This window comes from Lontra canadensis, unplaced genomic scaffold, assembly GCF_010015895.1.
Source record: "Lontra canadensis isolate GAN:19392208 unplaced genomic scaffold, GSC_riverotter_1.0 scaffold35, whole genome shotgun sequence".
In the NCBI taxonomy this organism is placed as follows: Eukaryota; Metazoa; Chordata; class Mammalia; order Carnivora; family Mustelidae; genus Lontra; species Lontra canadensis.
Genome location: NW_022631029.1, coordinates 11,464,063 through 11,487,678, shown reverse-complemented (window position 1 = coordinate 11,487,678; position 23,616 = coordinate 11,464,063). Strand labels below are relative to the sequence as shown.

The window sequence follows — 23,616 nt, the reverse complement described above, 5'->3', positions numbered from 1 at the left end:
GAACTTGGGTTTAGGCTCAAAATCCGCATGTCAGCTGTTTTCCCCCACAATCTGTGCAATGGAAATTACTTTCTAAGCTTCTGTGAGCTTTTTCAAATTCTACCAAATAAATGAGAAAACAAACAAACTCAGCTCTGGGAAATAGTTGTTCAATACTACGGTTCTTCATTTACAGCAAACCCTTCTGGCTCTGTCAGGAACAAGAAGAACCAGACCTCAACCATAGAAAGGGCATCTGTTTTCATAGCTGGTTGGATGGGTCCACCAGCCCTGGAAATCCTATGTGCCTTTCCCACCCTCTCTGCCAGACTTCTAGAGCTCCAAAGAGAAAGGAAGAGAGAGGCAGGGGCTTGTGCTGGGCTGATTTAGGGAAATGCTGAAGATGCAAAAGGGAAATGTTATAATAAGGGAAAAATCCATTTTGACCTGAAAGTTATACTAAGTTCATGGAAAGCCTAAAAGGGATCCAATTTATTTTCCCTATCTTCTACTTAGGATCTGGCAGAGAACCTACCTTTATGTTAAAAAAAAAAAAAAAAATCAAACTCATGGAAGTCTAGGAGCCTCTTAACCTGGAAAATAACCCCTGGCTCTCTAAGAGTTTAATCTAGAACAGCCCTGACTTTGGGAGTTCCTCGAAAGCTAGGACTCATGGACACACTCTGCAGCAAGTCCCCAGGCAGTACTGGTGAGTGAGGCAGCCAACATTACACAGCGGCTTTCTGGAATAGAAACTAGGGCCCTGAGGAAGAAAGAGGAGTCTCACGGAGTGAGGAGAGGGTCTGCTTCCCTTCCCAAGAACGGACTGCCAGGGTTTCTTTTCACTCTAACGAATGGAACACTCTTATCCAAAAAAAGAACATTCCACACACACTGTCCTCCAGCTGCTTACCCAGTAGAGCACGTCTGTCCAGCCCTCCATGGTGATGCACTGAAACACGGTGAGCATGGCAAAGGCAAAGTTATCAAAGTTGGTGATGCCTCCGTTTGGGCCAACCCAGCCACTCCTACACTCCGTGCCATTGGCAGCACACTGGCGTCCATTCCCTGAGAACGCACATGGAGCTGGGTCCTCTTCAGCTAGGATATCTGCAAACAGAGTACATGGGCGTCACCACTCCAGACATGAACACCAGGGAGCCCAAAGTCAGGGGAAGCTGAGTGCCCTTGCAGAGTAGAACAGCTGCCTCCCAGCTCTGCTATGCTGTGCCTCCCACTTGACCCTCAAGGACCTTCAAAGACCCCCGCCCCCGTGGCATATGCTCTCGAGTCCATGGCTCTCTCCTCTGCCCTGACGCTATCGAACAATGGTGGTGATTCCATTCACGTTCTACTACTGGGGACACCTCATCTCATTTGCCAGGATGCATTACATAGGAAATCAGGATAGAAAAGGAGATTAACTCCTCATCTATTCTGAACACAATGCACACTGAAAACTGGCTGGTTCTTACTGGTTTTACTGGTATATTTGGCTTCCACCCCCTTCCCCCCCATTTTGTTTTAGATTTTCCCAAAACCAAAGAAGTTATTTTGGGAAGAAAAATTAACTTTTTTTTTTTTAAGTTAAGTTGCTACCGTTTTCCTTACTCACCTGTGTCAGCAAAAAAACATGTTTTGTGCATTTTTCCAATAAAAAGTTCCAATCCTATAATAGCATAGATTATGATTACAAATAATACCAAAAGGGCTATGTGAAGGAGGGGGACCATGGCTTTTATAATGGAGTTCAGGACAACTTGTAAACCTAGGAGAGAGAGAAATAAGTCTGTGAGTCATGGAGATGCTTCAAGGATACATACATACACATATACACACATACATATACATGTACATGCACATATATAAATATACATAAAATTCCTGATGCCTTGATGCCTGCTCCACATGACAATAGTAGTAAAATTCAAAGAAATATTTAACATTAAATTAACATTAAACCTGGATGTGAGATAAGATAAAAAGGAACCTAAAAGACCATCTAATCCAACTGCGTCCCTCAACAGATGGAAAGACCAAGGCTCTGAGAGAGGATAACCAGCCAAGGTCAAGGTCACATGATTCATTCACATGTTCGTTCATCCATTCAACAAAGTTCCTTGAACAGCTGCTACGTGGCAAGTAGAAAGTTCAGCGCTTTGGGGAGTATGACGAGGTGTTACATAAAGTGCCTTCTCTCAAAGAGGGTATGTTCTAGAAGGTAAATTGTGTGTAATTCTGATTTACACACAAATGGCCCTACGGTAGCACACAGATGCTATAGTTGAACAGGGAAAATTAAAGAGGGATGGACGAAAGACATCACTTCTGATAAGAAACAGGACTGGGCAGAAGCTCCCTCTCGCCAAGGCCTAAAGGTGGAAGAAGATGGATTTGCACAGGTAGGCCTGGGAGAGGGGCCACTCCAGCCAGAGGCAAGAGCACCAGAAGCACGGAGGTGAGCTAGGCAATGTAGGCTGGGTGCCCATAAGCCTTGGTTGGTGGTCACACGGTAGAGAGATCAGGAAAGAAAAGCAGATTGCAGGAAGGTAGCTCTGAGTATTAAATTCAGATTACAGGGCCAGACTTGAGTCCATCAGCAAAACCCTGTGCCTAACCAAAACAAGCCTGTCAGAAGGAGGCTCCCCCGGAACAAGGGAGGGAAGAGAGAGACAAGAGCCGCTCTGTACCGGGCAAGTCTAATCACGGGCCCAGCATCAAGAGAGAGGTGTCGTGCAGCTGGGATGTAGACTTGAGAGCCAAGGTTGGAGCATGGACACCCAGAAGTCCTGCAGAGAGCAACACTCAGGGCCACAGGGCGGGATGGGAGTAAGACCGTGGAGAGAGGGTCGGCGAGGCAACACTGAGGTGAGAAGCAGGTGGGCAGAGGCTGCAGACCGAGGGTCAGAAAGAAACCAGAACCCACAGTGCGGCCAGGCTTCTGGACTCCTGGTATAGCATCCACGCTCTCCCCCCAGCCGGTGAGCACAACGGTGGCTCTGCGCCGTTCCTGCTTTCCCGTCCTTCCCTGACTTCCCTTCTCCCTCCCTGCCATCTCTCCTCTTTCACACCACTCTTTTACAGTATCTTCTCATCCCCCCAACACATACTCAAAGAATGAAGGAGTGTGAGCAGCCGAGACACTAGGAGTAAGAAAGAAGTCAGAACACACGGAGCCCAGAGAATATTCATTACCAACAGTGATGAGAGTTGACCGTGATGGCAAGCACATGGAAAGAGAGGGAGGAGATGGGGAGGGAAAACCGGGAAGAGGTTTCAGACTCAGGAAGAGCCCATCTTTCCAAGACCCTCATTACAACTCAAATCCTAGGTATCACCTTCAGATATTTAAATGTTCAATTGGTTTTAGGGGGAAAAAAAAGATTCATAGGATGGTTTTTGACATTTTCACCTTTTATATCAGGCATTAGACAGAAAGAAATAACTGCTCTAATGTACTCAGGTTGTTTTGGTTTTGTTCTTCAAGACAAGGATGGGCCATTCAAAAAATCACCATTTGGTGATTTCTATTCTATTATTCATTCTAAATTCTTTGGAAATTCTATGGTAGTGTGCTGTGTGTTTCATGAACATGGTCATTCATTCATTGTATCTACTGTATTTCAGATTGGCCAAGTTTATGAGCTAACGGGGTTTATCTTTATGTTCATGTGTAGAATTTCCCGACATTGGGCTCCTTGATGCGTTATCAGCGTGGACAGCAGAGCTCTCGGGACTCTAGCTCAGGAGACAGTGGTGTGGAAGGGAAAGACCACTAGGCCAGGAACCAAGACAGCGTGTGTCTGTCCTCACTCGGCCAGCCACTGGCTGTGAGAATCTGCACCAGCTGCTAGCCCTCCAAAGCCCTTGGCTTCCTCATCTAAGAGATGATGCCCACGGAAGGTCAGTAGGGTTCTTTCCCATTTGATGGTCCAGGACTCCAGTAAATATTCATCATCTGAGTGTGGGTGGTTAAGAACTCCACAAACGTCTGGGCACTCTCTTTTACGATACCTCCCAACGAATGAATACGTATTCACAGACACACACAGAATCGTGTCTTATACTGCAGTCTGAAGGCTCTGGGGAAGGTACAAGATGATTCCCAGGTTTAAGTGTAAACTGTCACACCTTCCCTGGCATTTTTAACAATTTCAGCATACTTAATACATCACTAGATCCCAACCAGCATGGAAAACATCATGACCCAGAACCCCTGGCCCAATTGGGGCTGATGAGAGACTTGGGTGTTCTCTACTAGGGGAATTAATAACTGTGGGCTGAAAAGTCCTCAACAGGACTCAGGTCCCCATTTCTCCCTGCTGACCTCTGGGAGCGTGTGATGCGAGAGAGCTCCATCACGGTACAAGGGAGAAAAGGAAGAAACTTGGTTTAAAACCTGTTCTGAAGAGCACCCTAGACTAGCCATTTCGAGAAAACCTCGTGAAATAGGGAAGCCAACGCAATGATCTGTGTGTTCAGGAAGCTTCCCTGACCAGACCTGCACATACGAAGCCACAGCACCCACTCATCCATTACAACACGTGCCGCAAACAGGCTGTCCTTTGCTCTTTGGTGGGGGACAAAGGCTGTAATTTTGACTTTGAGATTAGATTCGGTTATAACAACTAAATCTGAAAGAACATGCTTGCTCGTTGGACTTCTCATTTCATCATGTTCCACATAACAAAACCAGTCATTTCCAAGGTATTTCTTTTTCTCAATTGCTTCCAGACAGCTCTGTGGTTTTGACTTGTGCTGATCTTTTTCAATGAAAATAAATGAACCATCTGGAAAAACAAGTGCACATAAAACACCACTTCCTTCATTTTAAAATGTTAAATTTGGAAATCTTTTTTTTTTTTTCCAGAGAATTTTTGGTGTGTCCCGAGTGCCAACAGGTTTAATAAAATTTCATGAAGAACTTCTGGAGAGGCGAAAACAACATGATCTGTGCTCTTTTGATGGCTTTATGAGTCATGAAAACAGGCACACCCTATGGTCCCGTATCCTTCCTCCAGCTGGAGGAGGCAGCTGTCACCACAACCCTTGGAGAGGTGCTAAGATTTCTACCCTCAAGCCCCCCCACCAGGGCTGTCCCATCAGGGACAGAGGCTAGTGAAGCAGACTCTAAGGTCCTTAGGGGAACAGAAGCACGTTACAGCTGCAGGCCAGAGCACAGATAGCATCTGTCCCAGCTCGGGTGGCACTCAACCTAGCCCAGATGTCTGAAGCAAAAAGCAAACTAGGGTCTGGCACAGAGAAGTGTTACAGCCTCGTGGAGGAAAACAGCATCCCTCACCATGAAGGGCCACCTCTGTGCTCCAGACCTCGTGCTACGGGGGCTCTCTCCGCATCATCTCATTCGGTCCTCCAAACCACCTACAAGCAGGTCTGACCCTCCCCTACATGCAGGGAGGACCTGGAAGCATCCACCTCTTCCCCCAGAGCCAGACAAGCTGAGCAGACGTTCTAGGAGTCCAGCCCCCTTTTGCTGTTCACTCTGAGGAAAGCCAGTCTGTTGGAAGCCCTCCAACCCCCTCACTCGGTGTCTCTGCATAAGCCACCACTTTCAGAGAGGCCGGCCTGGGAGCAGGGGGCGGTGGTGGCAGCGAGGTGTCCAAGAAGGGAAACTAGCCTGGAATCAGGAAGCCTGGCCTCAAAGCCTCATGTCACCGCTCGCTCGGTGTCTCTGTAAGAGGAGATTCTCCCACAAAATCGGGAAGACGACAATCACTCCCAGCGCCTTCTCGGGGCCCTCACGGGGTCCGAAGGGACCACGCAAGCAGAAGTATGCTGTGAGCCGCGAAGTCCTCCGTGGTCATCTGGGTGGCACTCGGCAACTCACCTGACAGCACTCCGCTCCAGAATCCCAAGCCTCACCCCGAAGAAAAACCAAGTCAACAAACTCCTGGCTTTAGGAAACAAGACGTGCTTACTGGGCACTCCTGACACTAGTCGAAGTGGTCGTAACACCCGAAAGGCGCGGAGGGCTTTGACGTCGAAGCCTCCTGACTTGCCACTGGAGTGGTTACCGCCTTCTGTTTCTTTGGTTAATTGTTCCAGAATTACACTAAACAATCTGAAAAAAAAGAAGAAAGGAAGAAACATTAGAGGCTGTCATCCAGGGAAGGAACCCAGGAGGATAATAGTAGTTATTTCTGCACAAGGACTAATTCTGTGGGGCTGCTGCCTATGCAGAGGGGAAGCAGGGCAAAGGCAGGAATCAGGCTGTGAATCCCAAAAGCCACCCCCACCTCTGACATGACCAAGAACAAGGACCGATCTCAGCTGTTTTCCTGCCAACAAAGCATCCCTGAGCAAGTCCGGTCCCAATGAAGAGGGGACTCACCAGGGAGCCAACCACTGTAGGTGGATTCCCTGGAACAGAAGTCACCAGGAAAACCAACATGGCGGCCATCTTCCATACACACATTCACTATGGGCCGAACACTTTACATGCACCATCCTAGTCCTTAGAAAGTGTGATGCAATAGGGATTCTTATTATCTACATGTGAGGAAACACACTTGATGAGAACAAGTAACTTGCCCACGGTCACACTATTAGTGTACAACTAATGTATGAATCCAGGTGCGTTGGCCCCCTCAGGATCCAGGTCCCATGAGAGCAGGGACTTTTAGTCTATGTAGTTCATTTGTTGTTTAGTCTGTTCAAGCCTAGTGCCTAGAACTCAACACAGAAGATGCTCGAGAAATATCTGAGGAGTAAATCCATGGGTGAGTGAACATTGACTTCAAAGTCCCAAATCTTAATCAATGTGTTACACAATTTCTGGTACAGCCCCTCCCCCCCGCCACACACACATGACCCTCTACCCACACAGGGATGTTCAAGGAATGATATAAATCACAGATACCGAGGAGTTGTGCAAAGGCCAAAAGCAGTAACCCAAGGTAAGGGATTAATATCGTCATTTTCTCTTTTGAAATGTGTCTAATATTTTATCTGGCAGCCACGACACATTTTTTCCTACTCTCCAAAGGTTTTTTGGATAAAGCTATTTTCAGACAATCTGCTCACTTGACAGTTACTTTTGCTCTTTCAAATAAACATTTACTCTTTGGAATTATTGCTTGTTTTTCAGAATAAATCTAAATTTTCCCATTTCAAATAGAATCAACTCTGGCCAATCAGATTGTGGGGATGACTGGCCCAGCAACAAAGAAAAGGTTTCTGAAGTTTAATTAGGAGCTGAAGCAGAAACTCTGCCCCCAATGGCATGCTTCTGGACCGCCAAGACACGAAGTCCATAAAATACAGGGTGGTCTGATTACAGTCCTGATCAGGCATAGTCCTATCATTCTGGGACACTTAAAGACCAGCCATGTGTTTTAACAACACTCCAGCAATTAGCAGTGAACCTAGGTGGGGGCAGAGCGGGGTGGCACCCAGGGGGAAGGATAAATCAAACGTCTACCCTTTCAGACCTTCAGATGGTGGGCTCCCTCTAGTTATGACTGGGGAAATAGATCAAATTTATGACCGGTTTCTCTCATTAGAATAGTTTTTTATTTTTTTTTTTTTAATGACTGTAAACCCCTGCAGCAAGGCTCCAATTAAAAGTCTCCCCTCCAAAACAAATTCATAGCTTCACAAAAACAAAGAACAAGGAAGAAAGAAAAACCTCAAACTCTTCTGAAATGTGGCAGCCACAGGAATTTTCATCTCAAAGGGTGAGGAAAGTAATTTATGCAGGTGGTGAATGAAGATCACTTTCAAGTGTCTGTGTTTTACAGTGCATACTTCATGGTCCTTTGACCCCTTGTTCTTCAGCAATGCCCTTGAAAACAGGTGAATGATGTCTCTCTCCCATAACAGAGGAACCTGAGCCAGAGAGGGAAGCTGGCAGCCTTCTCCAGATAGCCAGGGGTGGAAGGAGATGGGGCTGGCTTCCATTCCTAAGAGTTAGGAGGCTTTAGGAAAGTTCCTCTCCTCCTCTAGGCCTCAGTTTCCCCCTCTGTAAAAGGAGAAAACTGGATTAAAGGATCCAGAGCCCTGCCCTTCCCAGTCTAATATTCTATGATTCTACTCCCTTCACCACTCAGGCCCACCACCCCCAATGAGAAAAAGGACCACACACCTGGAGAGTTCAGGACATGAAGAGAAAGTATTTGATCCTAGAATGTTATAAAGTTTACCCCAATGCAGAGGAAAAAGGCAAGGAGCTACTTAAACGGACTCAAGTTGGAAGCCCTAGCATGACTGCCCCACTTTTTCTTCACAAAAGTTTAAGTGATGAGCCTGAAATGTATGTTGACTGAAACATTAAGTGAGTGGAGTAAACTTTTCTATGCAGGGAACACTATCAGCTCTGGTAGACACATTGAGTCCTCTTGTGGTCACACTATTACCGTTAACATTTCAGAAGTATCAGTTACTTCCTTAATGTCTCTGTTATTAGGAATCTTGACAAAAGCAATAGGTCACAGTTGGCTTGGAACAGAAAATCCATTGGATTGAGATACAGCCTGCAGTTGGAAACTTTAGTGCGTAGAAATTTGATTCACATGAAGGCCTAATAACTTTTCTTTTTTAAATTTTTCTTCCGCTCTTTGACTATAATTTAGTGCATATTTTGGATAAAATAAATAATCTTCTCAAGTTCTTCATATTTAATGAGAAAGACCAATGAGTCCATTCCTATTTTCGTTTCCTAGGTGATTTTTTTACTTTTTAAGTCAACCTTATTACAGCTCAACTTATATATGATAAAATACATCTACTTAAAATGTACAATGAGAGGCGTTTTATCAAATGTAGAAGTCCAAGTGCAAACACCACAGTCAAGATTGAGAACATTTCCACCATCTCCCATAGTTCTTTAATAGCTCTGTGCAATTATCTCCCTCTTGGGTCAGCCTTTGGTATCCACTGATTGGCTGTCTATCACTTTGGGTTGTTTTTTCCCTTTTCCAGAATCTTTAATAAATGAAATCATACAACACATGTTCTTCTTTTAACTTCTTTTGCTCACCACATTTTTGAGACTTATCCAAGTTGTTACATCTATCCACAGTTCATTTCTTTTTATTGTTGGGATATTCCATTGTATGAATATACCACAATAAATCTAACCATTCACCTGTTAGGTGATATCTGGGTCATTTCCAGTTTTTCTCCATTATGAATAAACTCTCTGTGAGCATGTGTTTTCATTTATCTTGGTAAGTAACTAAGAGTAATATGGTCCTGTGGTTAGAGTATGATTAACATGGTAAGAGGCTGGCAAACGCTCCCAAAGTGACTACATCATTTTCCGTTTCTACAAGCAGTGTATCAGAGTTCCAGTTGCTCCATATCTTGGCTAAGATTTAGTACTGTCAATCTTTCTATATTTAGTAATGCCAGTGGGTATGTAGTGTGTCACTGGGATTTTAATTTGCACTTCTCTAATTTCTAATGATGTTGAACATCTCTTCAGGTGCCTGTTAACCATTTACATGTCCTCTTTTGTGAAGATCTGTTCGAATCTTTTGTCCATTTATATACTAGGTTGTCTTCTTACTAATGGGTAATAAGAATTCGTTATATATTCTGAATACAAGTCCTTTGTCATTTATCCGTATTGTGAATATTTTTTCCCAGCCTGTGCCTTAATTTTTAATTTTCTTTACACTATCTTTTGAAGAAAAATTTTAAATTTTGGTAAGCTCCAAAATTTCAATTATTTCTTTTACAGCTGGTGCTTTTTGGGTCCTAAAAAAAAAAAACAAAAAAAAAAAAAAACAAAAAAAAAAACTCTGCCTTTCCCAAGGTCACAAAGATCTTCCCCTAGACATTATATAGTTTCAGCTTTCACACAAAGGTCTATGACCCATTTTAAGGTAATATTTGTGTATATTATAAGGTAAGAATAAAGATCCTTTTTTTCATATGGATAAATAGTTGTTCCAGTACCATTTGTTAAAAATGGACTACAATTTAGTACTACAACTTATAATTCAACCCACTGAAACAAATTCAACCCACTTAAAACAAGGCAACTTTGTCTAAAATAAATTGATTATATACATATAGGTCTATTTCTAGAATTCCTAATTATGTTCCATTGATCTTTAAGTCTACTTCTTATGCCAACATCATACAGTAGTCTTGACTACTGTAGCTTTATAGTAAGCCTTAAGATCAGATTCCAGCTTTGTTCTTAAATATTTCTTCAGCTAATCTTCAGCCTAATTTCCATATAAGTTTTTTAAGATTTTATTTATTTATTTGACAGACAGAGATCACAAGTAGGCAGAGAGAGCGGGGGGAAGCAAGCGCCCAGCTGAGCAGAGAGCCCGATGCAGGGCTCGATCCCAGGACCCTGAGATCATGATCTGAGCTAAAGGCAGAAGCATTAACCCACTGAGCTGGCCAGGTGTCCTCCATATAAGCGTTTGAATAAACTGTCAATCTCTATAGCAATCTTGCTGGGATTTAGATTAAGATTCAATCTATAGCTCAGTTTGAGAAGAACTGATATCCTAAAAATAACTGAGCTGTCCAATCCATGAACATGGTACATCATTCCATTTATTTAGGTATTCTTTAATTGCTCTCAGCAAAGTTTAATCATTTGTGGTGTGCTATTTATCCTTAAATATTTATGCTTTTTGATGCTATAGTAAATAATGTCTTTAAAATTTCATTTTCCAATTGTTCATGACTAGCATATAGAAATTCACATGTTCTAACACTGATCTTCTATCCAGAAACATTGCTAAATTCATTCAGAATACATAATTTTGATGACTTTAATACTCTTAAATTCATTAAAACTTATTTTATTGCCCAGAATAGTTCTTGGTCAATGCTACATGTGCATGCAAAAAGAATGTGCTTTCTGGTCCCGAGTGTTCTAAAAATACCGATTAAGTCAAGTTAGGCGGTATTGGTAAATACCTTATATACTTGGTGATTTTCTTTCTAGAAGTTCTATCAATACTCGTGAGAGAAGTATTGAAATGCACAACTACAATAATAGATTTGTCCATTCTTTTCTTCAGTTCTTCCAGGTTTGCTTGGTGTATTTTGAAGCTTAGTGTATTCTGAAGTTCTGCATATTAATTATATATATTATATGTTATGATAATTATGTATAATTAATATATATTATATAATTATATCTTCTTCATGAAAGAATTCTTTCATCACTATGAAATATTTAGATCCTTGATAATATTCCTTGTTTTGAAGTCTACTTTTTAGGACTAATATTGCCACTCTACCTTTCTTTAGATTAGTTTTCACATAGTATATATATTTTTTCTGCCTTTTTACTTTCAAATTCTTTGCGTCTTTATAAGTTAGGTTTCTTGTAGCTACTATAGAGTTGGGTCTGGGTTTTTAATGTGTAAAATCTGATAAACTCCCTATTCTAATAAAGATTTAGGTGGGCTTATATGTATTATCTTGCTGTTTGTTTTCTGTTTGCCCTGTCCATTGTTCCTTTTTTCTACATCCCTTTTTTGAATTACTGAGCATTTAAAAATTCTATTTAATCTCCAACATGGGCTTATTAACTATACCTCTTTATTTTTCTAGTGGCTCCTCTACGGCAAATGTTAGCAAAAATCTTCTGTGGAGTGTCAGACAGTAACTATTTTGGGACTTGTAGGCCATAGGGTCACTGTCACAACTATTCAGTTTTGCCATCCTAACACCGAATAGCCATAAACATGAGTGAGTGTGACTGTCTTCTGATAAAATTATCTTCCCAAGCAGACAGGAAAATACTTTGTCAAAGTGAAAAATAAAAAAGGTAATAAACCATATTTGGTCTATGGGCTGAGGTTTGCTGGCCTGTTCTCTAGGGTTTACGTCATCATCTCTAACTTATTACCGTCTACTTTCAAATAATATTTTATCATATTTAACACCAGCTGTACAAGCTCTTTTCCATAGTATATAGCTATTTCCTTCTTCCTGTCCTTTGTGCTATTATTGTCACATATTATATGTTCACAGAAGCTATGAAAAATACATTGTTACTACTTGGGCTTGGGCTTTAAATAATCAATTATTTTTAAGAAGATTTTAAAATGAAGGAAAAAATGTTTTTATATTTACCCATTCATTTACCCTTCCTGGAATTCATTTTTTTAATTTCATTTTCCTTCAGTGTGAAGAAATGCCTTTAACATTTGTTGAGGTACAGGTTTACTGGAAGTGAATCCTCAGCTTTGGTTTGTCTGAGAAAGTCTTTTTACTTCAATTATGAAAGCTATTTTCACAAAGTAAGAATTCTAGGTTGACATTTTTCCCTAACACTTTAAAGATCTCTCTCTACTGTCTTCTGGATTCTGTAATGCTGATGAAAAGTCCAAGAATGTCTTTTTCTCTGATTATTTTTCAGATATTCTCTTTATCCTTGGTTTTGAGCAATTTCATTATGATTAGGGTGTACTTTGATGTAGCTTTCTCCATGTTTACTTTGCTTGAGCTTTGTTGAGCTCTAAATTTGTGAATTTGTATTGCTCATCACATTTAGAAAATCTGGAGTCATTTCTTCGAATATTTTTTTCTGACTCCCCTCTATCCCCTCTCTTCTGGGAATCCCCAAATATATGTACGTTAGGCCACTTGATATTACCCTGCAGATCACCAAGGTGGTGTTCAGTTTTTCTCCATCATTATTCTTTATGTTACTGCTAGGTCTTCAAGTTCCTTAATTTTTTTTCTTCTGTTGTGTCTAATTTCCTATTAAGCCAATCCAGGAAAATTTTTCAACTCTCAAAGTCCCATGTGGTTCTTTCTTATATTGTCCAATCTTTTCTCATTATGGTCATATTTTCCCATAATAGCTATTTTTAAGTCTTTTAAACTAATTATCTACTAATTCCACCATCTCTGTCATTTCTAAGTCTGTCTCTATAGCTGGAATTTCCTCCTACTTATGGGCCATATGTTTTAATTAATGGCTATAAGATCTGACTAGATGCTGGACACTTGTTAAGTGTCTGGGGTTTGTTGTATTCCTTTAAAAAGTGTTGAGTTGTGGTTTTTGTTTTTGTTTTTGTTTTTGTTTGTCAGGCAGTTTGCTTTTCATATCAGTTTGCTCCTTTTCAGGCTTCTTTTCAAACATCATTAGCAAGGGATTCATGTGATCTTTACTTTCTAGCAGGAATTGGTAAAACAGATAGTAAATAGTTCAGGCTTTGTGGACCTCAACTACTCAAATATGTAAACAAATGCATGTGACCATGTTACAGTACAACTTTATTTACAAAAATTTGTGGCAGGCTAAATTTGGCCCATTGGCCATAGTTTGCCAACCCTTAACCTAGAGTTAGTTTAGCCCTACTAATAATGGCCCTTCTGGGGTCTCTACTGACAGTCCAGGCCTTTCCATTCTGGTTGGTCATAACTCAAACATCTCTCAGACCTAAGGGAGTTGTAATTATTGTTCAGCTAATAGTCTCCAGCTTCTCTTTTTTTTTTTTTTTTTTTCTCCCAGTAGTATTATTTCACTGGCCTCGCGGATTCTTACCCACTGTAAGGATACATTATTCTTCAGGCAAAGTTCAAGAGGACCCCAAGGCATATTTATGGAGCTCTTGCTCTGACAAGCGCCCCCTCCCTCCCATCCCATGCCTGTCAAATTTCAACCCCCAACGGCCTTCCTGGACTCTTGTCTCAGTCTTCTCAGTGCAATGAGACCACCACCCTCTGTTTGGGTCCCTGTCTTCGTATTCTACTAGAATCTGAAAAATATCTCAAGGTAGAAAGCTGAGGTGATTGTAGGGTAAGGACAAAAGAAATGGAGCTAAGCATCTCCATCCTGTAGCTGAACACAAAGTCTAGGTTCAGGAGAGGCACAGCGAGATTGTTCCAGAACCAAGAGACCTGCAAGGCTCCTGCTTGCCATTCCATATTAGATGTCAGCAAATACAGGAAGGTATGGTACATACCTACTACCTGTTCATTTCAGCTGCACTACCTTTGCACTAATACCTTAGGTGCCATGCCCTATGATGGTTTTTACAAAAGCGGACTTTTCCCCCTTGAGTCTAATTATTTCACTGGGCCACCATTTTGGATCCCATTTGAATTTCCTTAGGTTTGAAAGGGCAGGTTCAAAATTTATCCCACTCTCCTAACATCCAGCTATATTAGTCTCCCATGAAAATCCAAAGGATACACGATTTTTAAAAAGTAAGAAAAATTACGTTGCTCAACTTCAAAAGGAAGTTGACCAAAGTTATGGAGATGAACACAAAGAGATTAACAACCTCTCTCTGTAGGACCACATACAAGTTTAGGAGCAATGCACTTTACAGTTGGATAACGAAGACTCAGCAAAGGGATAGGTCGTCTTTCCTTATGTGGGTCTTTGGTCCAAAGGCCCAAAACTCCTCTGATGCGGATTCATATTTTTTCTCTCACTGACAAAATTTCCAGGTATGGAAGGACCAGAATCACACAACGTAGCCCACTGTTTTTTGTTTTATGCTTTTTGAAACACTCTTCTATAACTAAACTGTTGGTGTCTCCTTCCTGTGACACAATTTCTGGAGAATGCCTGCTTCTCTGCATTTTCTGACTTATTTCATTTCATGCCAGATACCTGATATTATTCAGACACTTGTTTTTTTATTTAAAATGGGACAGTAGCATGCCAAAGTTTTTCCCATAAGTCAGCAAAAAAAAATTAATAGCTTTGCTCAGGGCTGTTAAATAGAAGAGTACCTTGCTGCTCTGAAGGATTTATTACTATTTTACTGGTTTGGGGTTTTTTGTTTGTTTGCTTTTTATTTACCAGGGTGCTAAGTGTAAGAGTTCTACTCATTTGACTCTAGCCACCAGCAGGGCTGGCCTATTTGTGAAAACCCAAGTCCTCTGGAAAATGACCCCTCTTACATTGGGATCTTCAACCTCCTTCTACACGTGTTACTGGAAAGGAAGTAAAAGCAATGAGGGGATTCGAACCCAGAGACTGATAGCAGCTTTGCTCATCTTCAAAACCCTCCTGAAAGTTCTGGCCTCAAGTGCTGAGCAATGACGTTCCCTCAAGACACCGTGGCTTTCCATTACTCCCTGCCTCCCATCTTCCAAACATTCCCCCAAAATAAAAGGGACTTACCCTACTATTACTATAACAAAATCCAGTAAATTCCATCCATTCCTAACATAAGCATTAGGATGTAGCAATAATCCATACGCTATAATCTTCAAAAAGGTCTCGACTGTAAAAATAATCAGGAAGGCATATTCTACTTTTTCCTGTGAAGAGAAACAAAAAGTGGGGGGGGGGGGAATGAGGGAGAAGAAGAAAAAGAAACAGGAATTAGAATCAATATCTCTGAGATATAGGCATTTTTCTCCAAAGTTTTATTATGAGAAATGGCACCATTAACACAGCACCTGTGCCAGGAATGTGTTTTAATTCTAACACTGAATTTCTCATAAGCCGCTAAGTGTAAAGCACTTTTCATTCCAGGCTGCACGACTGCATTTTGCCACCTGCCCTGATGCGTATGCAATGAGTCTGCCGGGGACAGAAGGGGCATGTTTGTTATCTGCACACATTTGCAAAACGTGGCATGTTTTCCTCCTGAGATTGCCAAGTCAGGCCCAGAAAAGCGTAAGGGGGCAACAAGATTCCTACAGCAGCTTTGAACAGAATGTCCTTTGGAAGAAAGGAAGATGCGGCTGCTTTGACCCTCTCCCTTCCTCTTGGGTTTATGCCCAATTTCGAAGTCAGGGTCCTCATTGTCACAGAGCAGCAAGGTGACCTCGGCAAGTCCCTCCTCTCCTCTGGACCTCATTCTCCTCACCAGCACAGAAGGGGAGCAAATTCAGGATGGGAACCCTCCCATCTGAGTACTGACACGCAGTCTTCCCCAGCTGACACTGTCGAGTGGTCAGTGGTCGCCACACACCCTCCCACGGAGCGTGGGCTCCACCTCTGCATCCTCCCCTCCTGCCAGCGCCCCTCCACCCGCAGCCGCTCCCATCTGGCTGCCCAGACCTTGGAGACTCGCTGACTCTTACAACCCTTCCCCATTCCGACTCAGGCGACTTTGTGGGTCCGGAGAACACATCCCTCAGCAGGTCTAAAAATGTTGACTCCTTTCCTCTTTTGTAAAGGTTTTCTTTATGCAGCTTCGGCTTTAATAGAAATACCGACCCACTGGGATGTGTGCAATTAATTTTATAAGAGGCACTCCCTGGCAAGAGGCTACTTAATAACTCAACGAAAAACCATCAGCAATTAAAACTCTTCCACATGGGCCATAAAGCCCTCCACAAATATTAATTCTACCCCATGGGACCCGAGGAAAATTACAAATACCTTAGGAAGATGGAAGTCACGGAATTCACTTACGAAGATGCCTGGTGCAAGCGGTCAAATGAACTTGGCTCAGGAAACACTGAGTGAGCATCTCTTCCATATGACGGACCCCACACCAGGAGCCAGGATTAGAGAAAGCTCCACTGCCCTCCCTACCCTCGAAAGGTTTAGTCCAGGGGGTCAGGGGGAGGGAGGTTTAGTCTGTTCCAAACATGAACACTGCCAATGCCCCAAGACAGAATGTAAAGAGGCCGATTCTGCATCCCAAGCCCTCTGAGAAGGCTGGAGGACTGGTCCCCTCCTTCCCCACAGGGACTCTGCTTTGCTATGTGACCACTGCGAGATGGCCTCGGCCACCCTCCTACCATCACCTGGCCTGAACTTCCCTCTGTCTACTGCCACATCCTCCCTTTTTTTTTTTTTTTAAAGATTTTATTTATTTATTTGAGAGAGAGTGAGAGAAGGAGTACAAGCAGAGGGAGGGGTAGGCAGAGGGGGAAGCAGGCTCCCCGGTGAGCATAGAGCCCGACTCAGGTCTCAATCCCAAGACCCAGGGATCATGACCTGAGTGGATGGCAGACACTCAACCACCTAAGCCACCCGGGCATCCCTCACGTCCTCACCCTCTACCACCAGGGCAATCATCCAACCACTCCTGGGCCCCCAGCCTTTGCCCCCATTCTTGACCTCCCTCTGGTCCTGCTGAAAAGCCAGTTCATTGGTTCCTCCCTACCGGGTCCCCGCCATCCCCACCCTGTCCTCCAGGGCTCCCTTTGACCCTTGAACACCAATCCAAGAGTCTAATAAATTCTTTCGTGGTGTGAGTTAGACAGAGTCCGCATGTCTTCAACCATATGGTCTCACTCATCTCCAACCTGCACACCCATGCTTTCCCCAGACCTCCCAACTGGCCCTGCCCTCAGCCTGGCTCCTCCCAGGAGCTGCACCCCCTTCACAGAGCTGCTAAGACCTTCCTTGAATACATCCCCCTTCTCCTCCCCACAGCCATGCCCTCTGGGCATGCATGAGCCTGCAGACCTCCTGGGACTCCCTCATTTACTCTCCATATTCCCTGGGAGCCAGGACTATGACTTGAACTTTGCCTCTGGCTAAGGAGGAGGGATCCTGGAAGGCTTCACTGAGGAGGTGACGCTAACTTGGAGGGCTTAAAGGAGAGAACAACTCTGTTACTTGAACCAGAAGCAAAAATCCCTGAAAACACCAACCCACTATACTCAAATTGGACCCTGACCACCAAATGTACGTTGTCAATATGCTTCTAAGACTTGGAGTTCTAGGGAAACAAGATAAGCTAAAAACAGCATGCTGATTTTATAATTCTTTTTCCCTTTTTATCCCTTCTGCTTTATTTACTAGGCCAGACAGAGAAAAAAGGCTTTTGCTGCCATCAATATTCATAGCAGTTACATTCCTACGTCAACATAGTCCTATGCTTTAGAGCAGAAAAACAAGGCAGGGAACAGAGAGTACATCTAGCAAACACAGCTTGTTTTTCCTCTTTGGCTTTTATTTGTAAGTAATATTGCCACAATAATACAAGGGCCATTTGTATAACTAAATTGTTTAGGGTTCTTTTATATCTCGTTCTCTTCTCGTCCTCTGTGTCTCTCCTTTTAAAGAATTGGGTTTCTATTTCCAAAAATCCTTAGTGCATTACCTGATGGAATTGATTGTAGGAAATATAACCTTGCTTTAATGGGATTCTTTATTATGGAGCCTCTACTGTGATGCCAACTGAACCACGACAGCCTAGAGAGACCGGTTAGTCTAGAAGCCAGTGTCGTTCTTGCCCCCAAATCCCGCCATTAAAAAGGACTCCTGCAAAACAAATATACCTCCACAGTAAGTAAATGTAGTGTTAAAAAAAAAAAAAAAATTTGCAAAACAACCATCACCGGCTAAAGAGGTAATTATTTACAAAAGAACTGTTCATTTGAGGAAGGAATGTTGAGTTCATCATTTGCAAAGGAAGTCACCAGGAAGGTCAGGTTCCTACCTGGGCAAGGTGGGAATGCACAGCCAGCGGGAGACACCCAGTGAGATGCTGCATAGAGAAGATACGGGGTCTGTGCCTCAGATGGAGGAGAGCGCACAGGAAGAGGGCATGGCTGAGGAAGAGGCAAGCAGGAAGCCTCCAGAACTGGACACAAAAGAAGGTATCCTGAGGGCAGGGCTGCTTCATAAAAGCTCACAGTCCCAGGCGAAACAGAGAAATGAAATAATTCCTGCATCTCAGTCTCCCAACACTTACCAGGCAGGACCACAGGCCTGTGCCCTCACCGGACCAGGAGTGGGGATCCTTCTCACTGACCGCAGATGCTGGGTGGCCAGCACCAGTCAAATCTCCTTTTTAAAAAAAATTTTTAAAAATTCCTCTTACCCAGGCACCATCTTATGTAGGGATGAGTGTCGCTCATGAGACCTCAAGGCATCAGAAATAAAGGCTCCACATCTAATTCAGAAACCCGAGAGCTTCTTTGAATAATGAAGATTCACCATGGAGAAGAGCCTCTGTACCAGTTAACCTCAAAGAGAACCTGGAGACACTAGAACTGTCAACTAGGAATGGGAGGGAGGTTGCAGGACCCCTCAATTACACCTGCTTCTCTCCTCTCCGGTTCTCAGGGGCCCTTTCACTAGGACTGTGGTGTGAACAGCCAGCCAGCCAGCCAGCCACCCATCCCAGGGTCCTCCTCAGAAAGCCTGACCTGGGTCTTCCCAGAGATCTCAACCCACTGTCAGAAGATTACAAGGATTTATGAGCCAAGAAAGGTTCAACTCCTTGCTTTGGTCATCGCCCACACAGCGCCCCATCTCTGGGAAGGCTCTCCCGGCTGACACCCTGGTGGTGGTGTTCATCCCAACACCACCACTCCTCACCCTACGGCCCCAGGCTCCCTATGGGCAGGGAGCATCTCTTCCCGTCTTTGTAATCCCAGCCCCCAACCCCCACATGGGGCATAGGTAAGGTACTCGACAGGAAGCATGCAGGAAAAAGGGAAGGGATGCAGCAGACAAAGCTAGACTTAAAGGGGACTAGAAAAACAGGAGGCTTTATGATCCTAGCATACGCATCAAAAAAGCAAAAACAAGGATATGTACCTAAGTTGCCATTAACCCTTTCTGCAATGAGCTTGGAAGAAAGGGTCACAGTGCCGGATCTCAACATCTCGGCGGGCCCTTCCCCTCCTTCCTGACCCGAGCCCACAGGGCATGTCCTCATTCCTCCTTCCCTCACTTCCTCTTCCGGCTTCCTTGCTTCTCTTCCACAAGCGCCCCGCACGCCACCGAGGGGCCCTCCTGCTTCCCCACCTCATCATGTGTGTAAACGCCCCTCTCTCCAGAGCAAGCACACAAGGGACACACGGCTGGGAGAAGCGCAGCCTTCGGGAGCAGGAGCAACCCGGGGCTTGTGGCCACAGGATCTGTTTTCTCCCAGCCCGCCACCCCCCAGGCTCAGCCGCTGTTTCAGGTCCATGTCCTGTTCCCATTTTCTAGAATGGATCCCCCCACCCCACGTGCTCATCAGGTAAGCTCTTCTTGTCCTTCAAGACGCAGGTTAAATAACACTTTCTCAGAGAAACCTTTGCCGACCTCCCAGACAAAACAAGGGCCCGCTGTCAGACATGTGGTCAAAGCCCACGAAGCCCTCCCCATGGTCCTATTCACCACGGAAATTGTAAATTCCTTCAAGTTATCTCTTCAGCGTGTGTCCCCCTCCAAGAAAGGAATTTCTGTAAGATCAGAGACGATTCCCATTTCATGCCTCATTGTATTCTCAAGGCTTGCCATAAAAAACACTTGGTATTTATAAATGAGTAAATAAATGAGCAAAACGGGAGGTTTCAACCGAGCATTATTCACTGTCCCTTCCTGCTAAGAAGTTCCGTAATTGTTTTCATCTGCTCAGGCCACCATAGCGAAATGCCGTAGACCGGGGCCGGGCGCGGGCGCTTAAACAGCAGAGATCCCTCACAGTCCCGGAGGCTGGGAGTCCCAGACCAAGGCGCCAACTAGTTTGGTGTCTGGTGAAAGCGCTCTCCCTACCCCCCAGACAGCTGACTCTCTCTTGCGTCCTCGTCTGACCTTTCCTTCCTGGGTGTCTGTGGAAGGAGGTGTCTCTCTCTCCCTCTTCTTCTCAGGGCACTGATCCTGGTCACGGGCTCTCCACCCTCATGACCTAATCACCCCACACAAAGGCCCCACCTCCCATATCATCACACTGGAGACTGGGGTTAGAATTTCAACATATGGGTTTTGTGGGGGAGAGAGAAAGAGAGGAGGGGTTGCCAGCGTTCAGTCCATAGCAATGATACCAGGGTCCCCGTGGCTTTGCTCTGTTCTAAGAAAAATGTCTGAGATGAAATGCCAGGGAAAAGCTATTCTGCTCTGCAACCGCGGCCCTCCTCAAAGAGGTGGGACAGGGTCTTCCGGTCAGAGTGAGGGGCACACGAAAATGCTGATCATTCACGGGGGTGAGGGACAGGCTGGGGGCAGGGGGACGCAGGGCCTCCCGTGGCAGGCTGTGGGGCTTGGCCTTCGTCTCTTGCCTGCAGAACCAGCAGGCTGAACCAGATGATCTCTTCCAGTTGTAAAACTACAATTCCATCCCACCTGGGGAGCAAAGTCCAGAGCCCGCATTCACAGAGAGGTTCCACAAGGCCCAGAGACCCCTGGGGAAGACCGCCAGCCCAGAGCAGTGGTCGAGCTGTCCAGGTCTGGGTCGCCCGAGGTCACTGCTGCACATTGGGGGGCCAGGCTTGCTGAGGGCCCCTCCATGAGCCGCTGTGCACAAGGCAGGAGGTGAGAGCGGGCGCCGTGGGGCTACGGGGCTATGGTGGCGTTTTCCATAAGTGAGAACACGTGTTGTCAGACCGCAGAGGGTGCGCGGCGGCAGAGGGGCCGGCCGGCAGGCCTCGGCTCAGGGCTGCTGAGATGGAAACAGAGGTAACGTCCTCCTCTGTAGGCAGTAAGGAAGCTGGTACTTCCCAGGCCTCCAGTGAAGTTCCACGAAGAAACTGACTAGAACAGACAGTTTGCCTTCATTTTCCTTCACCTTTGGTCTAAAAGTACAAATTCTAGATGATGTTTGTGTCTCCTGAGTCCAATTCCAGACTCTATGATCAAATCACCCTGGCTGAGTCATCTGCCCCTGGGCTTCTCAGCGTCCTCGTCCGGAGAACAGGACCTTGCTCTGCCCACCCAGGGTATGGTGACCATCAGCTGAAGTGAAAGGCGGGAAAGAGTTCTGAAAACTGCCTAACCTGCCACAGTCAAAGCCTCCTCACCCCTAACCTGCACGGGAAGAGATACGAGGCAGGTCTCCTAGCCCCTGGGGGCTGCAATCCTGAGCGGGTGGTGGGGAGAAGGGCTCTAGAACTTTCTGAAGATCTTATGACAGCCTAGCGACCCCTGCCCAGCGAGGACAAACGGAAGAAGCCAGCAGGTGGCCCAGCTGGCCCCTCACAGAGACCAGTCTCTTGTTTGTGGGAGGACAGCAGCATCACGCCTGTGTGGAGGAGGCTGAACAGGGCCCTCTCTCTGGATACGGCTTCCTGGCTCACGGGCAGAGCAGAGGTAGCTGCTGCTCTTCCACCACACTCGGCTAAGCGTGGTTCTTGCCACCCAGAAACCTCCCAGGGTAGCAGCAATACCCTGTCCCTCCTCTAAAAGTGGCTCCTTTTCTGCTGTCCATCCCAGGGCTACAGGCGTCGGCATGGAGCCCATGTTACTGGTTCAGGGACAGGCAGGTGACCCACACCCACCAACCAGGTCCGGTGAGAGCTGCACCTGGGACTTTCACTTCGGCAACTAGGCAAGAAATTCTGTCATTGGCTGGACTTCGCTCGGAGAGGCACTAAGCATGGAGTTACCAGGAAGACACAGAATGAAGAACCAACACTAACAAAAGCCAAGCCGAGGTGTGCAGAGAGAGTCAAACAAGAAGGCAGAGAGACTCAGAGGCCAGCCTCTAACTTTGATGCTTTTGTAAGAGCCTCTGAATCAAGCTGAACCTGAAGCCAAAATGCTTCCCCCTGCCTTGGGCTTTTCAGTTATAAAAACCAATTCATTGAGCAAGTTTGGGTTGGGTTTTTGGTCAATTACAAACAAAAATGTCCTAGCTAACTACACAGTGATCCCACAGGATCACTCTGCTTCCCTAAAAGCTAAAACATCTAAGAAAAACTTAAGCAGCTCATTTCTCAAAAGATTCAACTCCTCTGACGATTCTCACTGACCCACAGGCTCGGGGATGGTTCTCTATATATAGGACCCACAATCCCTGCAGGTCGTAGCCTCTGGGAATTCATCTAAATTCAGCCTTCCGAACAGACTCCTTCAATCCCATCCATTCTCTGTTGCTGTCTTCCATTCCAACTGGTTTCCCACACCCCACACATTCTTTCCTGAAAACTCAATGCCTTGGACTTGTCTTGCTTCCCATCCTGCCCATGCTGGGACCCAAACTGTGAATCCCCCTGGTAGCGGGTACGTTCTACAGCTGGCGGCCATGGGTCCCCTCACCCAGCTCCAGTGCCAAGCCTCTGCCCACTAAGAGTGGCAGTTCAAGCTGTTTCAATTCAATTAAACAATATTCTTGGAGTACCTGTGCCATACCAGTCACAGTCCTGAGCACTGCAGAGTGAAAGACAACTAAGACAGCATGGTGTCCTAAAACAGCCTGGCAGAGGCATGTATAAAAATTTTAACCCACAGCAGATGACAATCAAGGCCAAAGTCGAGTACGGGGGATCACCTGTATGGAAATGGAAGGTGGGGGGATGGGGCAACTTCTGTGTCTGGAGCATTTGCAGAAGCTTCTTTAAAAGTACACACGACTGTGTCACATATGTGACTGAGTCATAGTTCCTCTACATGGCATCCCTGAGAACCTCTACTATCTGTCTGTGGTCTACCTACCAACAACCAGCTGATATCTGTCACCCCACAGGGTGCAGGGCCCCCACCCTACCTGATACCCTTTCGCTTCCCCCTCCCTTCGTCCTCCTCTGCTCTAGTCCACCTGTCCCGTAACACCCTGCACATAGGTCATAGTCATTAGAACCTGAGGTCTTCTCCATGACCCAGAGCACTTCTGTTGATCTCAATCCTGCGTCACCATTTCAGGGAAGGCCAGGGAGTTTCATCTGCTCTTGAGCACCAACTTTGTATGAGGCCATGAAAGAGAACAGAGAAGGGCAGGGCATGGCCCTGTTTTTGGCTCCCAGTGTGGATGGGGAGGATAACCATTGATGCGTTGTCTCGTCTTATTTGCAGATTGTGGGTACCTTGAAGGCAAGAACCACTGCATTTAC

At 45.1% G+C, this 23,616-nt stretch overlaps 1 protein-coding gene across 18 annotated transcripts in view; it reads right to left on the bottom strand.

The window, feature by feature from the left end:
• CACNA1D (calcium voltage-gated channel subunit alpha1 D) overlaps positions 1-23,616 on the bottom strand; it is a 292,746-nt gene that overhangs the window by 139,105 nt on the left and 130,025 nt on the right. For all 18 annotated transcript variants that reach the window (XM_032868323.1, XM_032868324.1, XM_032868310.1 and 15 more), the window contains exons 4-7: positions 15,068-15,207; positions 5,919-6,061; positions 1,595-1,747; positions 893-1,089 (exon numbers count right to left, since the gene is read on the bottom strand). In XM_032868323.1, coding sequence (XP_032724214.1) covers positions 893-1,089; positions 1,595-1,747; positions 5,919-6,061; positions 15,068-15,207 — 633 coding nt within the window. The remainder of the gene's footprint in view (positions 1-892; positions 1,090-1,594; positions 1,748-5,918; positions 6,062-15,067; positions 15,208-23,616) is intronic.